Source organism: Macrotis lagotis, chromosome 4, assembly GCF_037893015.1.
Source record: "Macrotis lagotis isolate mMagLag1 chromosome 4, bilby.v1.9.chrom.fasta, whole genome shotgun sequence".
NCBI lineage: Eukaryota > Metazoa > Chordata > Mammalia > Peramelemorphia > Peramelidae > Macrotis > Macrotis lagotis.
Genome location: NC_133661.1, coordinates 141,514,964 through 141,539,770, shown reverse-complemented (window position 1 = coordinate 141,539,770; position 24,807 = coordinate 141,514,964). Strand labels below are relative to the sequence as shown.

Here is a 24,807-nt window from a genome sequence, read left to right as displayed (position 1 = left end):
TGAACTTTGTTCAAACTTCACAGCTCCTTAACTGGATACAAATGGCACTCTCCTTTGCAGACAGCCCAAAATTGCTCCCAATTGTTGCACTGATGGAATGAGCAAGCCCTTCAAGGTTGATCATCACTCCTATGTTGCTGTTAGGGTATACAGTGTTTTTCTGGTTCTGCTCAACTCACTCAGCATCAGTTCATGCAAATCCCTCCAGGCTTCCCTGAAATCCCATCCCTCCTGGTTTCTAATAGAACAATAGTATTCCATGGCATACATATATCACTGTTTGCTAAGCCATTCCCCAATTGAAGGACATTTGCTTGATTTCCAATTCTTTGCCACCACAAACAGGGCTGCTATAAATATTTTTGTACAAGTAATGTTTTTACCCTTTTTCTCCATCTCTTCAGGATATAGACCCAGTAGTGGTATTGCTGGGTCAAAGGGTATGCACATTTTTGTTGCCCTTTGGGTGTAGTTCCAAATAGCTCTCTAGAAAGGTTGGATGAGTTCACAGCTCCACCAACAGTGTAATAGTGTCCCCGATTTCCCACATCCCTTCCAACAATGATCATTATCCTTTCTGGTCATATTGGCCAATCTGAGAGGTGTGAGGTGGTACCTCAGAAAAGCTTTAATTTGCATTTCTCTAATAATTAATGATTTAGAGCATTTTTTCATATGGCTATGGATTGCTTTGATCTTCTCATCTGTAAATTGCCTTTGCATATCCTTTGACCATTTGTCAATTGGGGAATGGCTTTTTGTATTAAAAATATGACTCAGTTCTCTGTATATTTTAGAAATGAGTCCTTTGTCAGAATCATTAGTTGTAAAGATTGTTTCCCAATTTACTACATTTCTTTTGATCTTGGTTACAGTGGTTTTATCTGTGCAAAAGCTTTTTAATTTAATGTAATTGAAATCATCTAATTGGTTTTTGGTGATGTTCTCCAACTCTTCTGTAGTCATAAACTGCTCCCCTTTCCATAGATCTGACAGGTAAACTAGTCCTTGATCTTCTAATTTGATTATAGTATTGTTTTTTATGTCTAAATCCTGTAACCATTTGCATCTTATCTTGGTAAAGGGTGTTAGGTGTTGGTCTAATCCAAGTTTCTTCCATACTAACTTCCAATTATCCCAGCAGTTTTTATCAAAGAGGGAGTTTTTATCTGAATGGCTGGACTCTTAGGGTTTATTGAACAGCATATTACTATAATCATCTCCTGCTTTTACACCTAGTCTATTCCACTGGTCCACTACTCTATTTCTTAGCCAATACCAAACAGTTTTGATGACTGATGCTTCATAATATAATTTTAGATCTAGTAGGGCTAAGCCACCTTCTTTTACACTATTTTTCATTAAGCTCCTGGCAATTCTTGACTTTTTTTCTCCATATGAATTTACTTACAATTTTTTCTAACTCATTAAAAGTAATTTTTTGGAATTTTGATTGGTAGGGCACTAAAGAGATAGTTTAGTTTTGATAGAATTGTCATTTTATTATATTAGCTCTACCTATCCATAAGCAGTTGATATTTACCCAGTATTTAAATCTGATTTAATTTCTGTGAGAAGTGTTTGATAATTGTTTTCAAAAAGATTCTGAGTCTGTCTTGGCAAATAGACTCCCAAGTTTTTTATATTGTCTGAGGTTACTTTGAATGGGATTTCTCTTTCTAGCTCTTCCTGCTGTATCTTTCTAGACATATATGGAAAAGTTGAGGATTTGTGAGGGTTTATTTTATAACCTGCAACTTTGCTAAAATTGCTAATTGTTTCCAGTAGTTTTTTGGATGATTCTTGGGATTCTCTAGGTAGACCATCATGTCATCTGCAAAGAGTGAGAGTTTTGTCTCTTCCTTCCCAATTCTAATTCCTTCAATTTCTTTTTCTTCTCTAATTGCAGATGCTAACATTTCTAATACAATATTGAATAGTAGTGGTGATAATGGGCATCCTTGTTTCACCCCATTGAATATAATGCTTGTTGATGGTTTTCAGATAGATACTGTTAATTATTTTAAGGAACAGTCCATTTCTTCCTACACTGTCGAGTATTTTTAATAGGAATGGATGCTGTATTTTGTAAAAAGCTTTTTCAGCATCTATTGATATGATCCTATGATTTCTGATGGATTTGTTGTTGATATAATTGAGTATACTAACTAATATTGAACCAACCCTGCATTCCTGAAATAAATCCTACTTGATTATAATGTATTATCCTGGTGATAACTTGTAATCATTTTGCTAAAATTTTATTTAAGATTTTTGCATCTATATTCATCAGGGAAATAGGTCTATAATTTTCTTTCTCTGTTTTAACTCTTCCTGGTTTAGGTAACAGCACCATATTGGTTTCATAGAAAGAGTTAGGCAGAGTTCCATCTTTCCCTATTTTTCCAAAGAGTTTATATAGAATTGGAACCAATTGTTCCTTAAATATTTGGTAGAATACACTTGTGAATCCATCAGGCCCTGGAGATTTTTTTTTAGGGAGCTCATTGATGGTTTGTTGAATTTCTTTTTCTGAGATAGGGTTGTTTAGGTACTTAATCTCTTCTTCATTTAACCTGGGCAACTTATATTTTTGTAAATACTCATCCATTTCACTTAGATTATCAAATTTATTGGCATAGAGTTGGGCAAAATAATTTCAAATTATTACTTTAATTTCCTCCTCATTGGTGTGTATTATTTCTTGAAAAATGAAGTCCAGGCTCTTTTTGCTGGTCGTGACTTTCAGATGGCCCAATAATTTTAAAATTATCTCTCCTGTGGGGCAGCTAGATGGTTCAGTGGATAGAGTACCAGCCCTGGAGTCTGGAGTACCTGAGTTCAAATCGGACCTCAGACACTTAGTAATTACCTATCTGTATGGCCTTGGGCAAGCCACTTAACCCCATTGCCTTGCAAAAAACCTTAAAAAAAAGATATTATGGCATATAATTAGGTACCTTATCATCCATTCTGAGTCTTCTATCTTGCAGAAACATCATCAATTTTAAAATTTCAATAATTGAACTGATAGCAATAAAAGTAGCTGGTATTTGTATAGTATTTCAAAGGTCAGAAAACATTTTGCATACATTACCTTAAATTTTATTCCTGCAACAATCCTATGTGGTAAATGATATTCACATTTTAAAAATGATGAGATTAAGTTGAATTAAATTAAGTGATTTATCTAGCTCTTCAATTCTAGACAATGTCAAAGGCAAAATTTTGAACTCGTTTTCCTGAATTCTCTCCACTACCTTTTTTATTAGCATGTCCCATAGAAGCTATTCTAAATACAGGTCTACTCAGGTTCCAGAAAGTGAAATCATATTGCCTATCTTTGAGTGGTTGTCAGAAGTGATAGATAAGGAACAAGATTTTTATAGAACAAGGAAATGTGTGTATATATACTGAAAGACTAAAGAGTCTTTAGAGCCATGGAAGGTATCATTGGCTTCAAGAAGTCAAGCTTTCAAGAAAGCTACAGCATTAGAATACCAGTCAAGCTCTGGCTAATTCTGTCAAACTGGAAAGGCTCTTAAGAGAATTTTCTGGCAACAATAGACTGTGCTTTTCAAGGAATATTATAACTAAGATTGGAGAAACTCATTAGCAAGTTGACCCTAGAAAAGATGAAATATAGTCATGGCAACTCTGGAAGCAAAAGAAAAATGTCTAGATTTTCTTTTTAAGTTCATCTAGTTCAAGTAACTTAAGCCAAGCATAGGTGATTTACTCCAAGTTTAGTTTATCATAGTAAAAACCAACAAATTGCAACTATGAAAACTAGTAGAACCTTTTTGTTTGTTTGCTTTGTTGGAAAGCAACAATTTCTATGAATAATTCTAACAGTAGGATATCTTGGAAATATCCAGTGAGAGCACAGTTTTAGTAAGTGTCAGAAGTACTTTGGAAGTGTTCAGTTCTGACTGGGTGCTAGCTTTAGGTCATTCCTACTATGAAAAAGAAAAATGAATTTTAGGAAGCTTTTGATATTTGTTTATTATGTAGGAAGGGTGTTAACACTTGATAAGAAAACAAGGCAAACTACTGGTCAGAACTACCCAAGTCATAATCTATCATGAGATCATGAAATAAACAACTTACTCTTTCCTCAAGCATAATTCTAACCTTTTTGGTATTTGGATTATCATTTTTCCCCACATACTTTTGTTATTATAAATAATCATGCAATAAATAATTTCAATTCAATATAATTATATCTCTTTTAAGAGAAAAAAGAATCAAGTAACAAGTAAAGTGGAGACTATTTCAGAAATGAATTCCTTTTTAGAAGTCTCAATCCATTTGGAATTTAAAAAAACTCAGTGTGCCATAACTTTAACATAAAACAAGAAGAGGAATGTCATATTATCAGCATTTGTTCTGCTTATATGACTCAAGATTGATGCCAAATATGAAACAAATTATTCAAGATATTTAATTATAAATAAATCTGATGTTACACTCTGAGAATTTTGTTTGAATAAGTGAAAGCAAATATAAATGTAAAAGTAAGACTCAATGAGATAAAATATTCAAAATTTTACCCAAAGGAAAATTTTGCAAATCAGAGGAATTATAACCTCATAAAGTTAAAGAAAATCTTTTCAAAAAGAGTATTCTGTTTGTGAATTCCTGAATTTTTGAGCTATATGTGACTTTAGGAATTATCTACCCCAATCCCTTCATTTAACAGATAAGAAATAGAATCAGAAGCTATTTTTATTAGATCACGTGACTGGAAGTGCCAGTTATAGAACCTGAATTTCCATGCTCTTTACATTAAAAAAAACCTGACTTTTATCAATTAAGAAACACATGCACACAGAGAGTAGATAGATAAAATTAAGATGAAAGTTCAACATGATTTAATATATACCTTTAAGTAGTATCATAGGTAGTAGAGTGAGTCTAAAGCCTTGTAACTTATATTGTCTTGAATTGTAGTAGAAGAAACTCTAGAATTCCATAGTCCTAGAGAAGACCAATTAATGGTAAAAATGAATGAGGGGCAAAGACAAACAGAATACCATCAAGAATAACTATTAATGCATTGTATATATACCATTCAGGATTTACAGTGGAAAACAGTTGCTCTACCACACCAAGAAAGTAACAGGGGACTAATTGAGGTCACCAATTTATGTTGTGAAATCAAGGCATTATCATTTCTTTTTCTGTTTTTTAAAGATTTTATTTATTTTGAGTTTTACAATTATTCCCCTAATCTTACTTCCCTCCCCCCCCAACCCCCACAGAAGGCAATTTGTCAGTTTTTTACATTGTTTCCATGGTATACATTGATTCAAATTGAATATGATGAGAGAGAAATCATATTCTTAAGGAAGGAAACATAAAGTAAAAGAGATAGCAAGATCAGACAATAAGATATCATTTTTTTTTCTAAATTAAAGGTAATAGTCCTTGGTCTTTGTTCAAACTCCACAGTTCTTTCTCTGGATACAGTTCTCTGGATATAGTCTCCATCACAGGCAGCCCCAAATTGTCCCTGATTGTTGCACTGATGGAATGAGCAATCCATCAAGGTTGATCATCACCCCCATGTTGCTGTTAGAGTGTACAATGTTTTTCTGGTTCTGCTCATCTCACTCAGCATCAGTTCATGCAGATCCATCCAGGCTTCCCTGATTTCCCATCTCTCCTGGTTTCTAATAGAACAATAGTGTTTCATGACATACATATACCATGGTTTGCTAAGCCATTCCCCAATTGAAGGACATTTACTTGATTTCCAATTCTCTGCCACCACAAACAGGGCTGCTATGAATATTTTTGTACAAGTAATGTTTTTTACCTTTTTTCTTCATCTCTTCAGGGTATAGTGGTGTTGCTGGATCAAAGGGTATGCACATTTTTGTTGTCCTTTGGGCATAGTTCCAGACTGCTCTCCAGAAAGGTTGGATGAGTTCACAGCTCCACCAACAATGTATTAGTGTCCCAGATTTCCCACAACCCTTCCAACAATGATCATTGTCCTTTCTAGTCATATTGGCCAGTCTGAGAGGTGTGAGGTGGTACCTCAGAGATGCTTTAATTTGCATTTCTCTAATAAGTAATGATTTAGGGCAATTTTTCATATGACTATAGATCACTTTGATCTCATCTTTAATAAGGCATTTTTATTTCTATAGCATCTATAGCAACCTAAGTATATTGATTAGGAAAAAAAATCATTTTTTTAAAAAAGTGAAGGTAATAGTCTATAACTTTTGTTTAAACTCCACAGTTCTTTCTCTGGATACAGATGATATTCTCCGTTTCAGATACCCTAAAATCATCCCTGATTATTGCGCTGATGGAATGAGCAAATTCATTAAGGTTGATTGTCACCCCCATGTTGCTGTTAGGGTGTACAATGTTCTTCTGATTCTGCTCATCTTGTTCAGCATCAGTTCATGCAAGTCTTTCCAGGCTTCTCTGAAATCCCATCCCTTCTAGTTTCTAATAGAACAATAGTGTTCTATAGCTTACATATAGCATGATATGTTCAACCATTTCCCAATTAATGTACATTCACTCGAATTCCATTTCTTTGCTAGATAAAACTCAAGTTTATGGGAGGAACAGTGTAATGTTATTTGTTGGGTGGGATTGAAAGTTTAGTTGTGATGATCCAGAATAGAATTATTATCCCTAAAAAGTGCTGCATAAATATAATGATAAAAAATTTGGCAATACATAAAGATTGTATATGATGTGACTTTATGACTAGTGACAGTGGTACAAAATATGCATCACTTTGGCTTCCATGGGTTTCATTCATATAAACAACAATATTATAATAATACTATTAAAATCATGCAGCTAGTACTCAAATGTGACTTGATAAACTATATTTAACACATGTATTAATGTATTTAACACATCTGAAGAAAGCACAATAAATTAGATAGATGTGTATGTGCATACATATATGTGTAATGTATAATGTATATTAATGTAACTACTTCAAGATGTATTGGGAGAGTGCCATAATAATAGACCAACAATCCTAGCTAACAGATCAAATAATCTGCTATTTGATAAAACTATTGGAATTTGATGTACTAGCTGTTTTACTTTGTAAAAACATCAAAAAACCTATGCCCCTTCCCCAAAACCAACAAAATCTACTCTACCTCCAAATCATAAATGTGCTTTTCTGGTAAAGGAGTTAAAACAAATGTGAAAATAATAGTGGCTAGCATTTATATAGGGCTTTAAGATTTGCATGTTTTCACAGAAATCCTGTTGCTAAGGGACACATAGGTGATGTATCTGAAGAAGAATTTGAGTTCAGTTCTCCTTGGGTCCAAATTCAGTGCTGTATCCACTACTCTAAATATTGATCTCAAATAAGAGAATCTAAAAACAAAGGGGATTATCTTGAAGAGTGTGATTTCATTTAGGGATATGTAACAGCATTATAGTTACATTATAATGTGGTGTCAAAATTCTCTCCTCTTTTCCCCATCCATTTCTTGTCTGGGGTAGAGAGGAATGCTTCAAGTGACTACAATTTCCATACTTCTATCTAGCTAATGTGGTACTGCAAAATTCAGAGAAACTGTTCAAGAGACAACTGAACACAGCATCCAGATATGTCTTTCCATACTTCCTTGTATGCTTCATAGGGATAGGTATGAGGAATAGATTTGTGCTTTCACTGGTTACAGAACTCTTTGATAGAATTTCCTCTACCAGTGCAGATCATCATCTTCTTTGTAATTTGTAAAATCTTGAATACTAAGAAAATAAGTGACTTGCCAACAATCATAGTCCAGTATGTCAGAGGTAGAATCTGAATCCAAGTTTTCCTGGTTCTTAAAACAGCTCTTCATCTACTAGCCTACACTGACTATCTTTGTATACTCCATATTTATTTTGCTATATTAAATTAGTATACTGTAATATGAATATTAAAAATTCCTATAATTGGTCATAAAGGTTGTTTCTAGTTTTTGTTATTACAAAACAGCTCTGAGTAGTTTTTGTACAGATATGTGTTGGAGATAGGATATTATTTTTGGTTTGAAAGATAGGATTCCTTTTTCTCTTTTATTCCATATTTACATATTGCTGTCCAAAGTGTTTCTTCTAGGCAGCATTCTCATCAACACTTTGTTCAAGGTCCTGACAATATCTTCCCCTCCCCTTCCCAGTTTTGTAGGTTTACAGTGATATCTTAGGGTTGTCTTGATTTTCATTTTCCTAATTAATGGAGAATTTGGGCAACCTCTCATGTAATTATTAAATTTCGTATTTCATCCTTTATAAATCATCTACTTACTTTCCATCAGAAGTATATATGATTAGTTTTATAGATTTCCATATTTTTTCTGGCTGTCACAACTAGCATATCTGCTGCAAATATTTTTGCAATGTTTCAAGCTATATAAATTTTGTATAATAATTCAATATAATTTTATATATATTCTTGATATTGTTTTTTCTTATGGTAGCATATTTCTATTTCCCAAAAGAGAAATAGAAATTGATTTCATCATTGGAATTATTTGGGAATGGTTTAGAAATGTATGACATGTTACTGACTAGATTTGAAAATAAAAGGATTGGTTTGAATTGGTCCAAGTTAATTTCCAGAATTGATGAAAAGTGTGGTATAGTAAAGAGAGTATTAGACCAGGAGTTAAGAGTTTTAGGATCAGATGTGCCACTAACCAACTATGACATCTTAATAAGAGCATGTTATTTTGAAAAGAATATGAAAGTTTGACTAAAGACATCAAGGTTTAAGACCTGGCTCAAATTTACCAACCATGACCAAAGACAAGTTATATAATTTCCCATCCTCAGTTTAAGGGAGACAACAGGGTATAAGAAGAAGAAGAATGTCATATTTGGAGCCATAGGACTTGAATTCAAACCCTATGTCTATCATGTAAATTTTAGGCAAGTCACTTAACCACTCTATGCCTCAGTTTCTTCATCTTTTACATGAGGGAGTTGATTTCCTCATCTATAACATGAGGAATAGATTTATGCTTTCTCTGCTTAGAGAACTCTCTGGTAGGGAAATTCTCTCTACCAATGCAGACCATTATCTTCTCTGCAATTTGTAAAATCTTGAATATTAAGAGAATAATTGACTTGCCAATGGTTCTAATCCAGTATGTCAGAGGTGTAATCTGAATTCAAGACTTCCTGGTTCTTATCTATTTTTTTTAAGGTTTTTTTGCAAGGCAGATGGGGTTAAGTGGCTTGCCCAAGGCTACACAGCTAGGTAATTATTAAGTGTCTGAGACCGGATTTGAACCCAGGTACTCCTGACTCCAAGGCCGGTGCTTTATCCACTAGGCCACCTAGCCGCCCTTCTTATCTATTTATTAAGGTCCTTCCAAATTGTGAATCTATGACATGTCAAATCATTTAACCTTTTATGACTTCAGTTTCCTCACCTGTAAATGAGAGAGTTGGAGTAGATAATATCCAAGGTCCTTTATAACTTTAAATCTCTGTTCATTTTGTTTAAATAACACTATCTGTGAAGGGGTAATTGAGCATCATAATTTCTTGAGTGTTTCCTTAAGTTTAAAAAAAAATTATTATGCTATATATATAATCTTGATTATTTTCACTAAAGTATAAAAATTGTACCTATAATTATGTAAAACATTGTAAAATCTCAAATAATTTCTATTTGCCTTTGTAGGAAATGACTTTTTCTTCTGTTTTTGTTATTTTTCTCCTAATCGTTCTTCTAACTTGCTGCAGAAAAATTTGCTTGTGGTTTTAAGAATTTTACTGAAGTGGTAATAATATTTTTGTCTAATCACCCTTCGTTTAATTTACACAAGCAGTGCATATTTCATAACTGTATAATTCATAACCTATCTATGACTTAGGAGATAATCTTTGAAAGTTGCTGCAACTGAAAATTTATCACTTTTTGGTAAAGTGGACTCTGGAAATAAGGAAAAAATCCTTCCTAACTCAAAACCTTTCCAGCTTGTTTACTTGTCAGATAATGCATTCCACTGATAACCTGTGAGATTCAGGGTCATTGGTATCCCAAAATAAGGCATTAAATGAGAACTTTAATAGAAATACAAAACTTCAAATTTTCTACCTGGCTTTTGGGGCAAGTTTTATATGGTTCTAAAACCTATAGCAAACTCAGATTTGCATTCCAGCTTGCAAATTGTTAGAAGTTATTATTAGATTAAATGTAGCAGGTCTTGGAGAAATACCTTGTTTCTGAGAATCTCAGAAAAATTTGTTTCAAGTACTACCTGTATTAATTTAAAAAAAAAATATGAGCTCATAATTCAAAGTGTCTGTCTCAAGGTCATGCAGTAGATTGCTAATAGATTTTCCTTTAGTTCCGCTACAGTGACTCATATTTGGTCCTGCTTCTTTTTTTACATAGTATTGTATTTTTTCCCAATTACATTTACAGATTTTTAATATTAATTTTTAAAATTTTGAGTATCAAACTTTCCCCTTTCCTCTCTTCCCCACTTCCTGAAAGAGAAAGAAATTTGATATATACATACACACAAGTAAAAAATAGTATGCTTTAATTGGCATTCAGACTATATCAGCTCTTTCTCTGGAGATGTATAATATTTTTCATCATACAACCTTTGGAATTGTCTTAAATCATTGCATTGCTGGGAACAGCTAAGTTATTCTGATATTGCTGTGTACAATGTTCTCCTGGTTATATGCACTTCATCTTGCATCAGTTCATATAACTTTTCTGAAATTATCCTGCTTATCATTTCTTATAGCAAAATAGTATTCCATTAAAATCATATACTACAACTTTTTCAGCCAGTTCCAAATTGATGAGTCCCTTCAATTTCCAATTCTTTGCCATCACAAAAAAAAAAGAAGTGCTATAAATACTTTTGTACAATGAGGTTCTATCCCCTTTTAGTCTCCTGCTTCTCGATTGCCCTTTTATATACATTCATTTTTGATCACTCATTCATTCATTTTAACTGTCCCTTTTCAGAATGATCTGTATGGTCTAGCAAAGAAGTGTAACCAGACTGTAAAAGAAGTTGAAATATGGTTTAAGAGACGGCGTAATCAAGAAAGGCCTTGCAGACTGAAGAAATTCCAGGAAGCTTGGTAAGAAGGAAGCTAGAAGCATAAATAGTTTTGTAGTTTTGTACACATGTGCATATCCTAAAGGTTAGGATATCATCCACATATTTTTCTCAACCAGTTAATCTATTCAAGGGCTCAGTGCTTACTCTGCTAACTTAAAATTTAGAACACCATCAGTTTTTTTGCAACCACATTATAATTGTCAGCACAGATTATATGAGGGAAATTCTATTTTCCCTTTTAAATATAAATTAGTATGAAATCTGATTTTGTCTGAATCAGATACTTAACTTGTCATGTAGATTGAGAAGATTTACCCTGTCATATTTGAACAAGACAATCAGATTGAGCTAGTGCCTCAAGTTAAGGTAGTATTTTAATAGTTTATCAGGACAGATTTTTTTTTCTCAATTAGGCATAGGTACTTCTATGCAGGATATCATTGTATTCCAGAATGCCTCAGCTCTTAAAGATAAGAACATTGGAATTCAAATAAAAATAAGATACTTTATTCTTCATTTTTTTTCCTTTTATTTTGGTCTAAAACTTTTTCTTCTTGTTAAGAAAAAATATCGGTATATTTTATTATAAATCACCCTCATTTTTCCAGTAAATCTCTTCTTCACCAAACAGAAAAATCCTCATTATAATACAGAAAAAAAAGAGATTACGCAAACTAACCAGGACAGCAATCTAGTATATTATTTTCAATTTTCCATATTTCAATTTTCCACCCCCACTATTGCAAAGAAAAGAGGGCAAATATATTCTCATAACTATTCTTCAAACCTAGGCTTTATTATTGTAATTACAGTATTTAGTTTTTATTTTGTTTTTTTGTTTCTTTTGTTTCCATTATAGTATTGTAGTAATTGTATATGTTAATTTGCTGGTTCTGCTTCCTTTGAATCTATTTCTATGAATAGTCCCTCTGATTTATATAGTTATGTTGATTATTTCTTGCATTCATGTACCCTAATTTGTTTAACCATTCCCTAATTGATGGGCTTTTACTTTTCCCCAGTTCTTTGCTTCTACAAAAAGGGCTACTGTAAATATTTTGGTATATATAGGTCTTTCTTTTTATTTTTGAACTTCTTAAGTTATATGCTTAGTGGAGGGATATCTGGGTCAAAAGGGATGAATATTTAAACTACTTACTAGCGTATTTCCAAATTCCAGACATTTCCATCAATTAGACTGATAACTGGAACTTGGAAATTTTTTTTCAGTTGTATTATTGTCCTGCATTTATGATATAAATAATTGTGTTACAGGGTAAAGTTTATAGTCCTAATGCCTCTTGAAATCAGCTGTCATTCATCAGTCTGATATGAAGCCAAGACTAATTCATATTTCCTTTTCTATTTTTGCCTTAATACAGAGTCTAGTTTGTTTCTTAACTCATCTTTAGTATTTGAAACACTTGCTCTCAACTCCTGAATTTTACTACAGATGTTACAGTGTTTAGACTATTAATACAAAATAATATGAAGTAGAGTTTTTCCCAATAGCTAGTCCTGGGGTCCCTTCTCTCATAAGTCTTCATGGCAAAGAGGTATTATTTCTATATCTGAGCTTAGAATTAATGTTTTCAGCTTACGATCAATTCTTATGTATAGAAAACATAATGAGAACAACTTTAATTACCTTTTTCATTGAAATTTTTGAGCTATCAGCCATTTTTTTCTCTCTCACATTTTCACAATACCGAAAAAAAGAGAGATAGAAAGGAAAATCTTAAAACTATCTGTTCATATTCTTTGACCATTTATCAACTGGGGAATGACTCTTATTCTTAAAAAATCTGAATATTCCTTATATATCTTGGAAATCAGATCTTTACCAGAAAAACTTGCTGCAAGTTTCCCAGTCATCAGGTTCCCTTCTAAGCTTAGCTGTCTTGGACTTGTTTGCATAAAAATTATGTAAAAATTTATTTTATTTTATTTTTTTTATTTCCCAAGATCCTCTCCTATTTTGTCATGAATCTTTCTATCTAATCATTTGAGAGGTAATTTCTTTCTTGTTCCTCTAATATGTTTATGATGGGATCTTTTATATCTGGATCATGTATCAATTTGGAGTTTATCTAGGTATATGATAATGATGCTGGAAAAGGGGGTGCTCTCATGGAAAGGGCTTAAAGATATATCACTGAGAGGAGTTTGCTTCTTAAGTGACAAACTCACAGACTGATCCTGGAGGTAAAAAAGGCTTGGATTTTAATTCACAGGCCTCAAAGTTTCCATGAATTACAGACCAAAAACAGTTCACAGATTAAACTCATCTGGAAAGGCAGCAAGCTGCTTAGGACAAACTATAACGAATGTTGAAGCTAAAAATGCTTGAAGGGAAAGAGGAAAGGAGATGGAAAAACAGCATTAACCTGGGCTTAGACCTTTGAGAATCCAGCATGTCCAGACTTTTAAAGTCTTGCCTATTTCTTGTGCAGGGAGGAGTCAAGGGAAAGGGATCATAGAGTGATCCACCTAGATGTGACTGGAGTCAGATTCCCACTTTGAAAAGCTCATAGCCAGAAAGTTGGAGGAGGGGTGGGGTGGGGGGAATGGGCTGAATTATCATGGTGAATTTACATTTAACTATGGAGAGGGTTATATTAAACAATGAAAAGGGAAACAGAAAACCTCAGAAAATTATATTTCCTTAATATTAAAAGGCTAGACAAATATTTCTCCTTCAATAGAATGAGTATTAACCTAATTTGTTCCAGACTTTGATCAGTTTTTACAGTAGTTTTTTGCAAATGGTGAAGTATTGCTCCAGTAGGTGAAGTTTTGGGGTATATCAAATATTAGGCTGGCAGGTTTATTTGCTTTGGTGTATATATTGTTTACCTAATCTGTTCCTCTGGTTTATCTCTGTATTTTTAACCAGTACCATTTTTAAAAATTATTACTTTGTATTATAGCTTGATATGTAGTATTATTGGATCTTCTTCTTTCCCATTCCTTCTTTTCATTGTTTTTCTTATTCAGGGAACTTAACTTTGGAACTGTATTTTAAATGGATTTTTTATACATTGTACCTTCTGCAAATTAATAGCTTCTGCAGAGCCCTAATTAGAAAACAAAACTTGTAGTTTCTCTTCCCAGTTAATCACTTTTCATTCATTGAATACCTATTAAGTACCCAACTCATGGATGGAGATAAAATTGTGTAAAAACTGGTCTCTGCTTTCAATGTATAGTCTAATGATAAGACTAAACTAAGACAAATAATAGTGGTTTCATAGACCAGAACCAAGAAAAATTATTTGATCTGAGCTAAAATTACAATAGACCCTTTGTTCAACAGATATTTATTAAATAATTAATTCTTTCTTATACTTATCTGGAGATAGGACTGGAGCTGGGCCTTGCTTGATGCATGGATAGTATTTGGATGATGGAGAAGAGAAAGTATCCCACATGAGAACACAAGTACAGACATTTTTGGACTTCAACAAACACTTATCAAAAACCCTGTACTAGATATTGCACTAAGCACTTGAGAAATAAAAGAGAGGCAAAAAAAGAAAAGGACAGTCCCTATCCCCAAGGACTTCACAATCTAAAGAATCATAAGAAAATAAATGGTCCAGACTAGAGGGGAGGATGTACAGTAGTCAAGAAATAAAACTGGCTATGGGGGGGTCAAAAATTCTCTTGTTTGGAAAAGGATGGGAAGAAAGAATACTTTTCTAAGTCAAGGGACTGAAAAAGAGGAAAAAAAAGCTTAGGGATTTATATCAGATTCTCTAGGCAAGAAAAGAGTGAAGAAATTTGCATTGGTGAGTTATGTTATTATAGCTACTACTGGTTCTGTGTATTTTGTACAATCATTTAAAGACTTACTAATCAACTGAACCATAAATTTTTTAAAAATGACTTTACTTCATTTGATTAATTTTTGAGTTACCGTGACATAGAAATCATTTTTACATATGGCCACACAGCCTTTTGGAACTTTTTTGGAAATCATATTTCATTTTATTCAAAGCATTTTGTTAAAATACTTTTAAATAACATTAAGTCAGTTATTCATACTTTGAAAACCATGTACATTTTCATTTAGAATCATTTAAGTCACAAAATGAACTTAAAGAGGCTTGCACTAAAGTGACGGTAAGGGTCATTACAACTAGAACCTCATCAAAGTGCTATAGAAAGGTCTACCCTTTACATAGGAACTCTTCTTCAATATCCTCCTTAGATTTTTAACTGTAGTAAATGATGGGGAATGGAGAGCACACAGTGGATGAAGTATTGGGCTAGAATACGGAAAGACATGAGCGCAAGAAGGAAGGGAGGTAGGAAGGAAAGAAGATTGGATGGAAGGAAGGGGAGAAGAGAGGGAAGGAGGAAGGGAGGAAAGGAGAGAGGAAGAGAAATCAGGAAAAGAAGAAGAGGAAGGGGAGCCAACGAGCATTTATTATTATTATTGTTATTGTTACTATTATTGTTGTTATGATGATGATGATGAAGATGATGCCAGGCTTTACAAATATTATCTTATTTGATTCTTACATCAATCCTGGGAGGTAGGTGTTGTTATTATTCCGATTTTACAACTGATGAAACTGGGGCACAAAGAAGTGGAGCTGCTCGCTCAAGGTCACCCAGCCATTATGCCTGAGGCTGAATTTAAATAGGTCTTTCAGCCCCACCTAGCAGCCTCCGGAGGGATGCCAGCTCGAAGTTGGATCCCGGAGAGAGCAGAAAAGTGTTGCAAATGGGGCTGACGTTACTCGCACACTCCCAGGCCGCACCCAGGCCTGGGGACTAGCTCCCTCCGGTCTTTAGCACCTGAGCGCCAGGTTGCCCAGCTCGCCCAGCTCGCCCGGTCCTTGCAGCTCGCCAAGCAGGAGCGAGCTGGCGGTCATCCAAGAAACATTGAACACCTTGGGAGGGGGCAGCGCTGGGCTAAGTCCCGGCCCTGTGGGTAGAATTCCGGGGGTGGGCTGGGGAGGGGCCCTTTTTCCTACGCCGAAGTTAGTTGTGACCAACCACACCCCAGGGGAGCTTGCAGGAGGTTAGTAGTGTCTTTGACAGATTTCCACTGTAGAAACTCAAAGGATCAGGCCAGCCCGAGTTCACTTTGTAAAATGGGAAAACTGACCTAAATGACCTAAAATGTCTCTTCCCACTTTCTGTTATAGGATGTGGCCATTAAGTAATAAGTGGAAATTTTTCCACTTCTCAGGGCAGGCTCATTTTGAATTGCATTTTTCTTCTTCAGTTTTCTTGATAGAATTCATACCCTCAGCTTAATTCCGGTAAATTCCTCATTTCGATCTAAATTTTTGTTTTGTTCTAATTAGTCTTGACTATACATTTATTCTTTTTAAAACGTTTCCATCAATAAGCGATTATGAAGCATCGACTATGTGCTAGACTCTGTATAAAGTGTGAGAATATCGAGAAAAAAAAAAGATATCCAATGCAGAATCGTACTGTACATTCAAAATCAACATCCGGTTGTCATTTTATTAAAGCATCCAAAAGGAATGGGAAGAGGCTCTTCCCAAGTCCTATCTCACCCTCTCCCTGGTCAGTTAGGTTCTGCCACCAAACCATTTTTGGTTCTGTCAAGGCCATCTTTCAATCTTGATTTCCTGCATTTTGCCCTTCTCCCACTGTCAACTTTTCAAAGATTCGATTTCCCCAGTCACTTTGGACTTTTGACTTTTCCAGAAAAAAATCATTTTTCCCCCTTCTAATTTAGTCTTATTCCAATAAAAATAAGTAAAATGTGGTGTTGAAAATTTTGGCTGTTGTTATGAATCTTGCTTAATAAGGGTTATCCTTTCACATCATATACTCTTGTACTGTTCAGATTTTTCTTATTTATTTCAGTCTTAGTTGACCAAATAAGAAAATTACATAGTTTTATGAATGCAAGTTCATTTCATAAGCAAATATAAAGGTAAACTGAGGAATTTTTGAGACCTCATTTGGAAACTTTTAGATAGTTCTCCTTTGATAGTACGATATGAATTATTAATACGTATAATTTTTCTCCCATGGAAGCAGGAATTGAGGTATTATATTTTATATTCATATTTTTCTGGGAGAAGTAGTTTCTATATAAAGAAAATTTTCATTTTTTAAAAGCTATTTTGGATATATAATGTAAAAAATTATATTACTCTATTATCTTTACAAAGAAAGCATACTCAAGTACTTAAAATAGTCAATAGGATAGTATAAAGAAGGGAGAACTTCCATTTAAAAGTCTCTTTTTTGTTATGTTTAGTTACTTTGGGAAAATTATTTGATCTCCCTGAGCCTTGGTTCTCTCATCTCTAAAATTAAAGTGTTTGGACATATGACTTCTGAGATCCCTTCTGACTCTTGGTATATGATTTTATGATCCTTGGAACTGAATTCTAGTTTTAGTTCAATCACTAACTGGCTGAGTGACCTTGGTCTCATAGATGTAAAACAGGAAACAACCCTAGGAATACTTTAGTTGAACCTCTTCATTTTATTGATGTGGTAACTGAGTTCAAGAGAGATTGTGCCTTGACCAAATTTTTTACAGAAAGAAATAAGTAGCAGAGCTAGTATCTGAACCTACACCCTGTGATTCTAAATGTAGTAATCTTTTCAGTATACTAGGGTGCATCAGTGTATCTCAGGTTTCTCACATTAAAAAAAAATGTAAAGATTAGATTAGGTGAATTTTGAAGGTCCCAGCTAGGACTAACATTATATAACACTCTGAATAAATGCTTTCCTTTATTTTGACAGCTGGAGATTTACATTTTATTTATTCTTAACTATTGCTGGAATTGGATTTCTATATGATGTAAGTTATCTTTTTAATATCTTTCATTAAACTTTAGTCTTTTAAAAATACTTGCCTATGAATTTCTTATGATATAATGGCATCAATAATATAAACAAATTTGTAAAGTATTCTATTAAGATCCTTTTTTTTTTTTTTTTTTGGCTTTTACAAGGCAGTGTGACTTGCCTAAAGTCACACAGCTAGGCAATTATTAAGTATCTGAGGTCAGATTTGAATTTAGGTCTTTCCTACTTCCAGGCTGGTGCTCTCTCCACTGTGCCACCTAGCTGCCCCTCTATTGAGATTCTTAACAATAACATTAAATATTTTGATACATTTAAATATATTGAGTTATCTGTGATTTCACTGGTTTGGGTACTTTATCCAGGCCTTCTCTAGTACAGCTGATATAGAATTAGCATTAATTATTTCAGAAGTAACTTCTTTATTTAAGTTACATTTTAGGGCTAGCTATACTCTGTAATATGACACTTTAAATAGAATTATTGTTAAATCTATTAGTAATAGTGTATTATATATAGATATAGATTTATACATATATAAGAATATTCAAAAATATATCAGATATCACATTTTCGGATAAGATTTCATTTGACAATAGTTAACTTATTTCCCTTTCCCTTCTTTCTATATTTAGAAACCTTGGCTTTATGATCTGCTGGAGGTTTGGAATGGCTATCCAAAGCAGGTAAACCTAATTCTTTTAGTATTATAAAGCAGAAAAGTCTTGGGCAAACCTGGAAAATTGGCAAAGTTTTTTTAATCCTGTAGTATCCCCTTTCCCCTAAGGCAGCCAATGTACTCATTTTGCCCCATTGACTGACTAGTTCTATCCAGAAGGCCCATCAGAACTACAGTTACACCTATCTTTCCCTATTTCTTCCCACAATATTTAGTGCCTTAGATTCTTTTCTAGGTAACAATGAATATTAATAAGTTAAACAGGTAAATGTTAACTCGGAAAGTTCTTAAAGTGTAGTTTTAATTGTGGGAACTAAAGATGCTAGTACCAGAGAGATAGATGGAATAGTCTTGGTCAGATGGACTTTGCTAAGTGCCTCAAATTATTGTACATAGGCTACTGCCTATTCTGATTGACTTCAGTGTACCCCTTAGCTGATATTCTTGAAAGATATTGTGGCCCAGGAAAAGAACATTGACTGTAGTTTCATAGGACTTGAATGCAAATCCTAACTGATATTTAAATACCTATGAGATCCTGGGCAAGCCCTATAATTTCTTTGGACCTAATTTCTCATCTGTAAAATGAAGAAATTGGGCAAAACAGACTTCTGATATCCTTTTTCAAAGCTACCTGTGATTTTATAATTTTATAATACTAGACTCTAAAGCAGGGATATCCAATTTTTTAACTCTTCTGGGTCATATCACCCAACAAAAAAAATTGTTAAGGGCCACATATAGAATGTAATGGTTATTTATGACTATTTATGACTATTGTAGTCATAAATTATTTATTTTATAGTCATAGATAAATAAATAAATATTAAATTCTATATGCAGCCATTAACAAGTTTTTGTTGGGCAGTGCAACCCAGAAGAGCTAAAAGGTTAAAGAATCCCTGCTCTAAAAGAGTGCCTAGTATCTCATGGACTTTTAGTCAGAAAACATTCCACAATGTTAATAAGTTAATCACTGGAAATTTGGGAGACATAAGCAGGGCTGCTACCCTACTTAACACACATGCCTTTGACTTTAAATATTAGATTTCATAAGGTAGTTTTTTTTTGTTTTGTTTTGTTTTAGGTTTTTGCAAGGCAAATGGGGTTAAGTGGCTTGCCCAAGGCCACACAGCTAGGTAATTATTAAGTGTCTGAGACCGGATTTGAACCCAGGTACTCCTGGCTCCAGGGCCGGTGCTTTATCCACTGCGCCACCTAGCCACCCCCATAAGGTAGTTTTTAATAATCACTTGATAAATTATGATGTCAGACCTTAATATTTTATAAATTTAGTCCCCATAGAAACAGCCTGTTTCCTGAATTCCACAGATAATACCACTAAATAAATTATCTACCTTTATATATAAAAAGTAATAATTATCTTCTTTTTCTTAGCCATTGCTACCATCTCAGTACTGGCACTACATTTTAGAGATGAGTTTTTATTTGTCTCTGCTGCTTAGTCTTGGTTCTGATGTCAAGAGAAAGGTGAGCATCACATGTTAAACATTTTTGTTGTGTCTTTAAAACCTCTAATTTAAAATTTGTTTCAAGACATTTTCAGTTTCATAGCTTCTCTGCATACTATAGTAATATAATATGATACTAATTATACTATTTTAGTCATCTTCTTTTGCTAAACATTTGAGAATGAAGTAATAGTGATCCAATTATTGTGACAATTCTAACTTTGGAGCTCTACCCCTCATCAGTGGAAATATCATTATGAGGCATTCCATTCCTATTGACCTGAAGCCTTTTGTATTATTGTTTTCAAAGACAAAATGTCATTGACTAACTATAGAAGCACACTCATGTTTACTATGATTTTTAGTTACTATGGTTATCTTTGAATTAGAGTACTTCCCAGATACTTGGGGAAAAATCTCCTGATCCTTCAGAAATTTTTGTGAAGGAATGACTGTCAAGTATTACTGTTTTTTCATAGAGAGCAAAGCTATCTCTGTGGTGACCTCAACCTCTCTCTCTCTCTTAGAATTAGAACATGCCAATTATGGAAGTATATTCAACATAAGTACATGTGCAACCTATATTGGATTGTTTACTGTCATGGAGAGGAGATGGTAAAAAAATGTGGAACTCAAAACTTTTGAAAGGATGAATGATAAAATCTATCTTTCCATGGAATTGGAAAATTAATTTCAAAAAAACAGTATTACTTTCTTTGCTTGACTGACAGAGAAACTAAGTCATAAAGAAGTTAAATTATTTCCTTAAGGTCGGTTAGTAGTAGCCTTTGAAACCATTAGATTTCCTAATTCTTACTGATGAACCTGCCAAACTGTACATGTCTGGTCATTGAGTTACTCAATCTGACTGAGAATATTATAGATTCAGATTATATATATATATATATATATATATATATATATATATATATATATATATACGTATATATATATATGTACACACACACACACATATATATATATATATATATATATATATATATATATATATATATAAAATCTAGCATTGTATGTCATCTTCTACACTCCAAAGAGAAAGGAATTTGTTATTTGTCTTAATCATCTATCGATTATGGGAGTATGGTTTAGTTTTTCTGTAACTAGATAATGGTTGTTGTGTCAAACTGGAAAGAAGAAAAATCTGTAAGAATGAATTCAGAGAAGATTCTATGTTGATGTGGTTACACTTTTTTTTCAATTTTTATAACAAAGGAAGACTCCCTAAATGAGTGATAGAGAAAGGATACACATAGAAATGAATATGATGTAAAAACAATAGGCAACCAATTTTTTTACTTGAACTCTAAATATGTCAGAAAACAACTGGACTCCCAATTTCTCAAGCTTTTGTCTATTTCTGAAGCATATTGCTATTAGTAAATATTTCTCTTTATTTATAATACATTAAAAATTTATCAAAAGTATCATTTATTTGGGTTGAATTAAAAGCAGTAACAAGTATATCACATGGGCAAATCATAAAATGATATGGCTAGTTCTTTTTTCTGATTAGTTTTATAGTGATATATATATATATATATACTTCTATTTCATTTATTTTAAGAAGAAATGGATACCTTCAAATAAAACATAAATGTGTGTTATGTATGATATAATGAATCAGTAGTGCTTTGTAATTAAAGTGCTTTATAAATGTTAACAATTATATGTGAGTATACACATCTAGAAATATAGACGTATATATACACATATACGAACAGATATGTATAAACACATATACACATACTTGATGAATCTGTGATTTCATTGGTATGACTAGTCATACCAATTTAGGGCATAAATTTTTCTTATCTTTTTATTCTGTATGATTCTTTTTTAATACTTTCCCATTAATTCTCCGTAAAGGATCTAACCAACATACTAGAGATCTACTCATTGATAAAAACTAATCTTATGGTTACGGTTAATATGTTTGTGTATATATAGATAGAAAAATAAGCTAAATAAATATGACATGCCAGAATTCTCAGTGCAGTTTTAAAAGTTTAAAATCTCATTTAGACTTTTGGGATTAAACATATATATATTTTATATATATATAATATATATATATATTTTTGTGTGTGTGCATGCATGTATATACATGTATATCTGTGTGTACATATGTATAAAATTAAAGTAACATTTATAGTTATATACACTCATTAATAAAAGTTGATGAAACAATTGGCATGTATATATGTGTGTGTGTGCATGCATGTATATATATGTGTATATCTGTGTGTACATATGTATAAAATTAAAGTAACATTTATAGTTATATATATTCATTAATAAAAGTTGATGAAACAATTGGCATATATATATATATATATGTGTGTGTGTGTGTGTACATAAACACATATCTATAGATATACACACCCAGTGTTCTAAACAGTAGGTTACTATTATGATAATGCCCTTTCCTAGTTGATTATTTGCTTGTCAGTCTTGAAATTAATTTATCTATCTTTCTGTTTATTTGCTTAGGATTTTCTAGCCCATGTTATCCATCATCTGGCTGCTTTAAGTTTGATGAGCTTCTCTTGGTGTACTAATTATATTCGTAGTGGGACATTGGTGATGCTTGTCCATGATGTTTCTGACATTTGGCTTGAGGTAAAAGTTTGAATTTTAAACAAATATGGCTTCCTGAATTTTTATCCCCATCTAAATGTTGCCTTTTCTCAGTTCTTAATTTTATTCTTACTCAATCCTGAATACAGTTCTTCCAAGAATTTTGAACTCTTTAGGTCTTTTGCATGAACCTTTTGACTCAATTTATAATTATTTCTATCATTTCATAGATGCAGATAGACAAAAAGCAAAGAGAATATTTTGGTGGAAGTTTCATTTTGGTTTTCAGTTTTAGTTCAGGGGCAGTATGTTATATTGAAAAGAATGCTTTTGAATCAAAAAACATGGATTCATTTCCTAGGTAGTCCTCTTAATATCTATGTAACCTTTGACAAGATTGAACTAGATTCACTATGTTGCTCTTTCTAGCTCCTATAATCTTGAGACTATGTAATGTTCATGCTCTTAGTAGAAATCTAATGATAGTGTTTGAGGGCAAAAATGATGCTTCAGATTTGGAGAGGAAGACTTGAATTCCAGACTATTTCTTTGAGTCTTTAAATGAAACTCCAGTAAATCTTTAACAACTTCCTTTCCAGCTTTCTTTTTTTTAAACGTTTTTTCTTATTTCCTTTCCTCATTTCTGTTCTCTCTCTCTCTCTCTCTCTCTCTCTCTCTCTCTCTCTCTCTCTCTCTCTCTCTCTCTCTCATAGATAGAGAATATATAGTGTAAGGTAAGAAATTTTTTAAATCCCCATATGGTTTACTTCTCTCAGGTTTTCCAAAGTTTTTTTTTTTAATTCATAGGGATTTTTATGTGAAAACCTCTATAGAGGTTTTCCATCTTCCAAGCTTAGTTCTCTTAGTTCTCTTTCCCCTACCATCTCAGTACTGGTACTATATTTTAGAGATGAGTTTTTATTTGTCTCTGCTGTTTAGTCTTGGTTCTGATGTCAAGAGAAAGGTGAGCATCACATGTTAAACATTTTTGTTGTGTCTTTAAAACCTCTAATTTAAAATTTGTTTCAAGACATTTTCATATCTGCGGATAGCTATGATGACTGTGTGATGGGCTTAACCCCCTGGGAACTCCTTATTATTCAGAACCACATAAGGATAAAAAAATTTTAGACTCATATGAAGCTTCATTTTGGTGTTCTTGGAAAGCAGTAAATATGAAATGTGCTTCAATCCTAGTTCTTGGTTGGAACTTGAAGGATAGGATTCTGTCCCTTTTGAAGGCCTTAAGTGTAATTCTTACTGCTATTTTTAAATAATAATGCCCTGGGAAGAGAAAAGTATAATGAAAACTCTCTCCTGTTGGTGCAGAGAAAATAGCTAGATTTGGAGACAGAGGACTTGGATTCAGTGACTGAACCCAAAGTGACTCTACCTTTTAAGAGAAGAAGATTTAGGATGAAGTCCTTCAAAATACCCACCCTGACTGATATCAAGATTCACCAAAGAAGACTTAGAATTAGAAGTAATAGTCAGTCAGAAACAGAGAGCTAGGAAAATGTCATGGAAACAAAGAGAAGATTGAATCAAGAAGAAGAAAAAAAGATTGGGACAGATAGGTGGCATATTGGATAGAGCACTAACTATGGAGTCAGGAGTACCTGAGTTCAAATTTGACCTCAAACATTTAGTAATTACCTTACTGTGTTACTTTAGACAGGTTACTTAACCCCATTGCCTTGCCCCCCCCCAATAAAAAAGAAGAAGAAGAAAACGATCATTGGTAATTATGGTGAGAACAGTTTTGGTAGCATGATATTAGTAAAAAGAGTGTTTCAAGGTACATCATCCATATTCTTTAAAAAATACTTGTTAGTGATAAATATAGTGAATATAGTCAATTTCTTCATATGCCTTCAAACTGATTATTGAATATTGATTTTTCTGTGGTACATTTCAATTACTAGAATAAGCCATGTTTTACTAGAATAAATATTGCAGGGTAGTCAACTAGATTTATTTAAAGGTTACTTACATGGGGGCAGCTAGGTGATGCAGTGGATAGAGTACCAGCCCTGGAGTCAGGAGGACCTGAGTTCAAACCAGATCTCAGAAACTTAGTAATTACCTAGCTGTGTGACCTTGGGCAAGTCATTTAACCACATTGCCTTGCAAAATCCAAAAAGGATTGCTTACA

The 24,807-nt window shown here is 33.2% G+C and overlaps 1 protein-coding gene across 4 annotated transcripts in view; it reads left to right on the top strand.

Annotated features, from left to right (window-relative positions):
- CERS3 (ceramide synthase 3) overlaps positions 1 to 24,807 on the top strand; it is a 105,402-nt gene that overhangs the window by 36,264 nt on the left and 44,331 nt on the right. For all 4 annotated transcript variants that reach the window (XM_074234217.1, XM_074234215.1, XM_074234216.1 and 1 more), the window contains 5 exons: positions 10,988 to 11,106; positions 17,841 to 17,898; positions 18,539 to 18,589; positions 19,981 to 20,073; positions 22,566 to 22,694. In XM_074234217.1, coding sequence (XP_074090318.1) covers positions 10,988 to 11,106; positions 17,841 to 17,898; positions 18,539 to 18,589; positions 19,981 to 20,073; positions 22,566 to 22,694 — 450 coding nt within the window. The remainder of the gene's footprint in view (positions 1 to 10,987; positions 11,107 to 17,840; positions 17,899 to 18,538; positions 18,590 to 19,980; positions 20,074 to 22,565; positions 22,695 to 24,807) is intronic.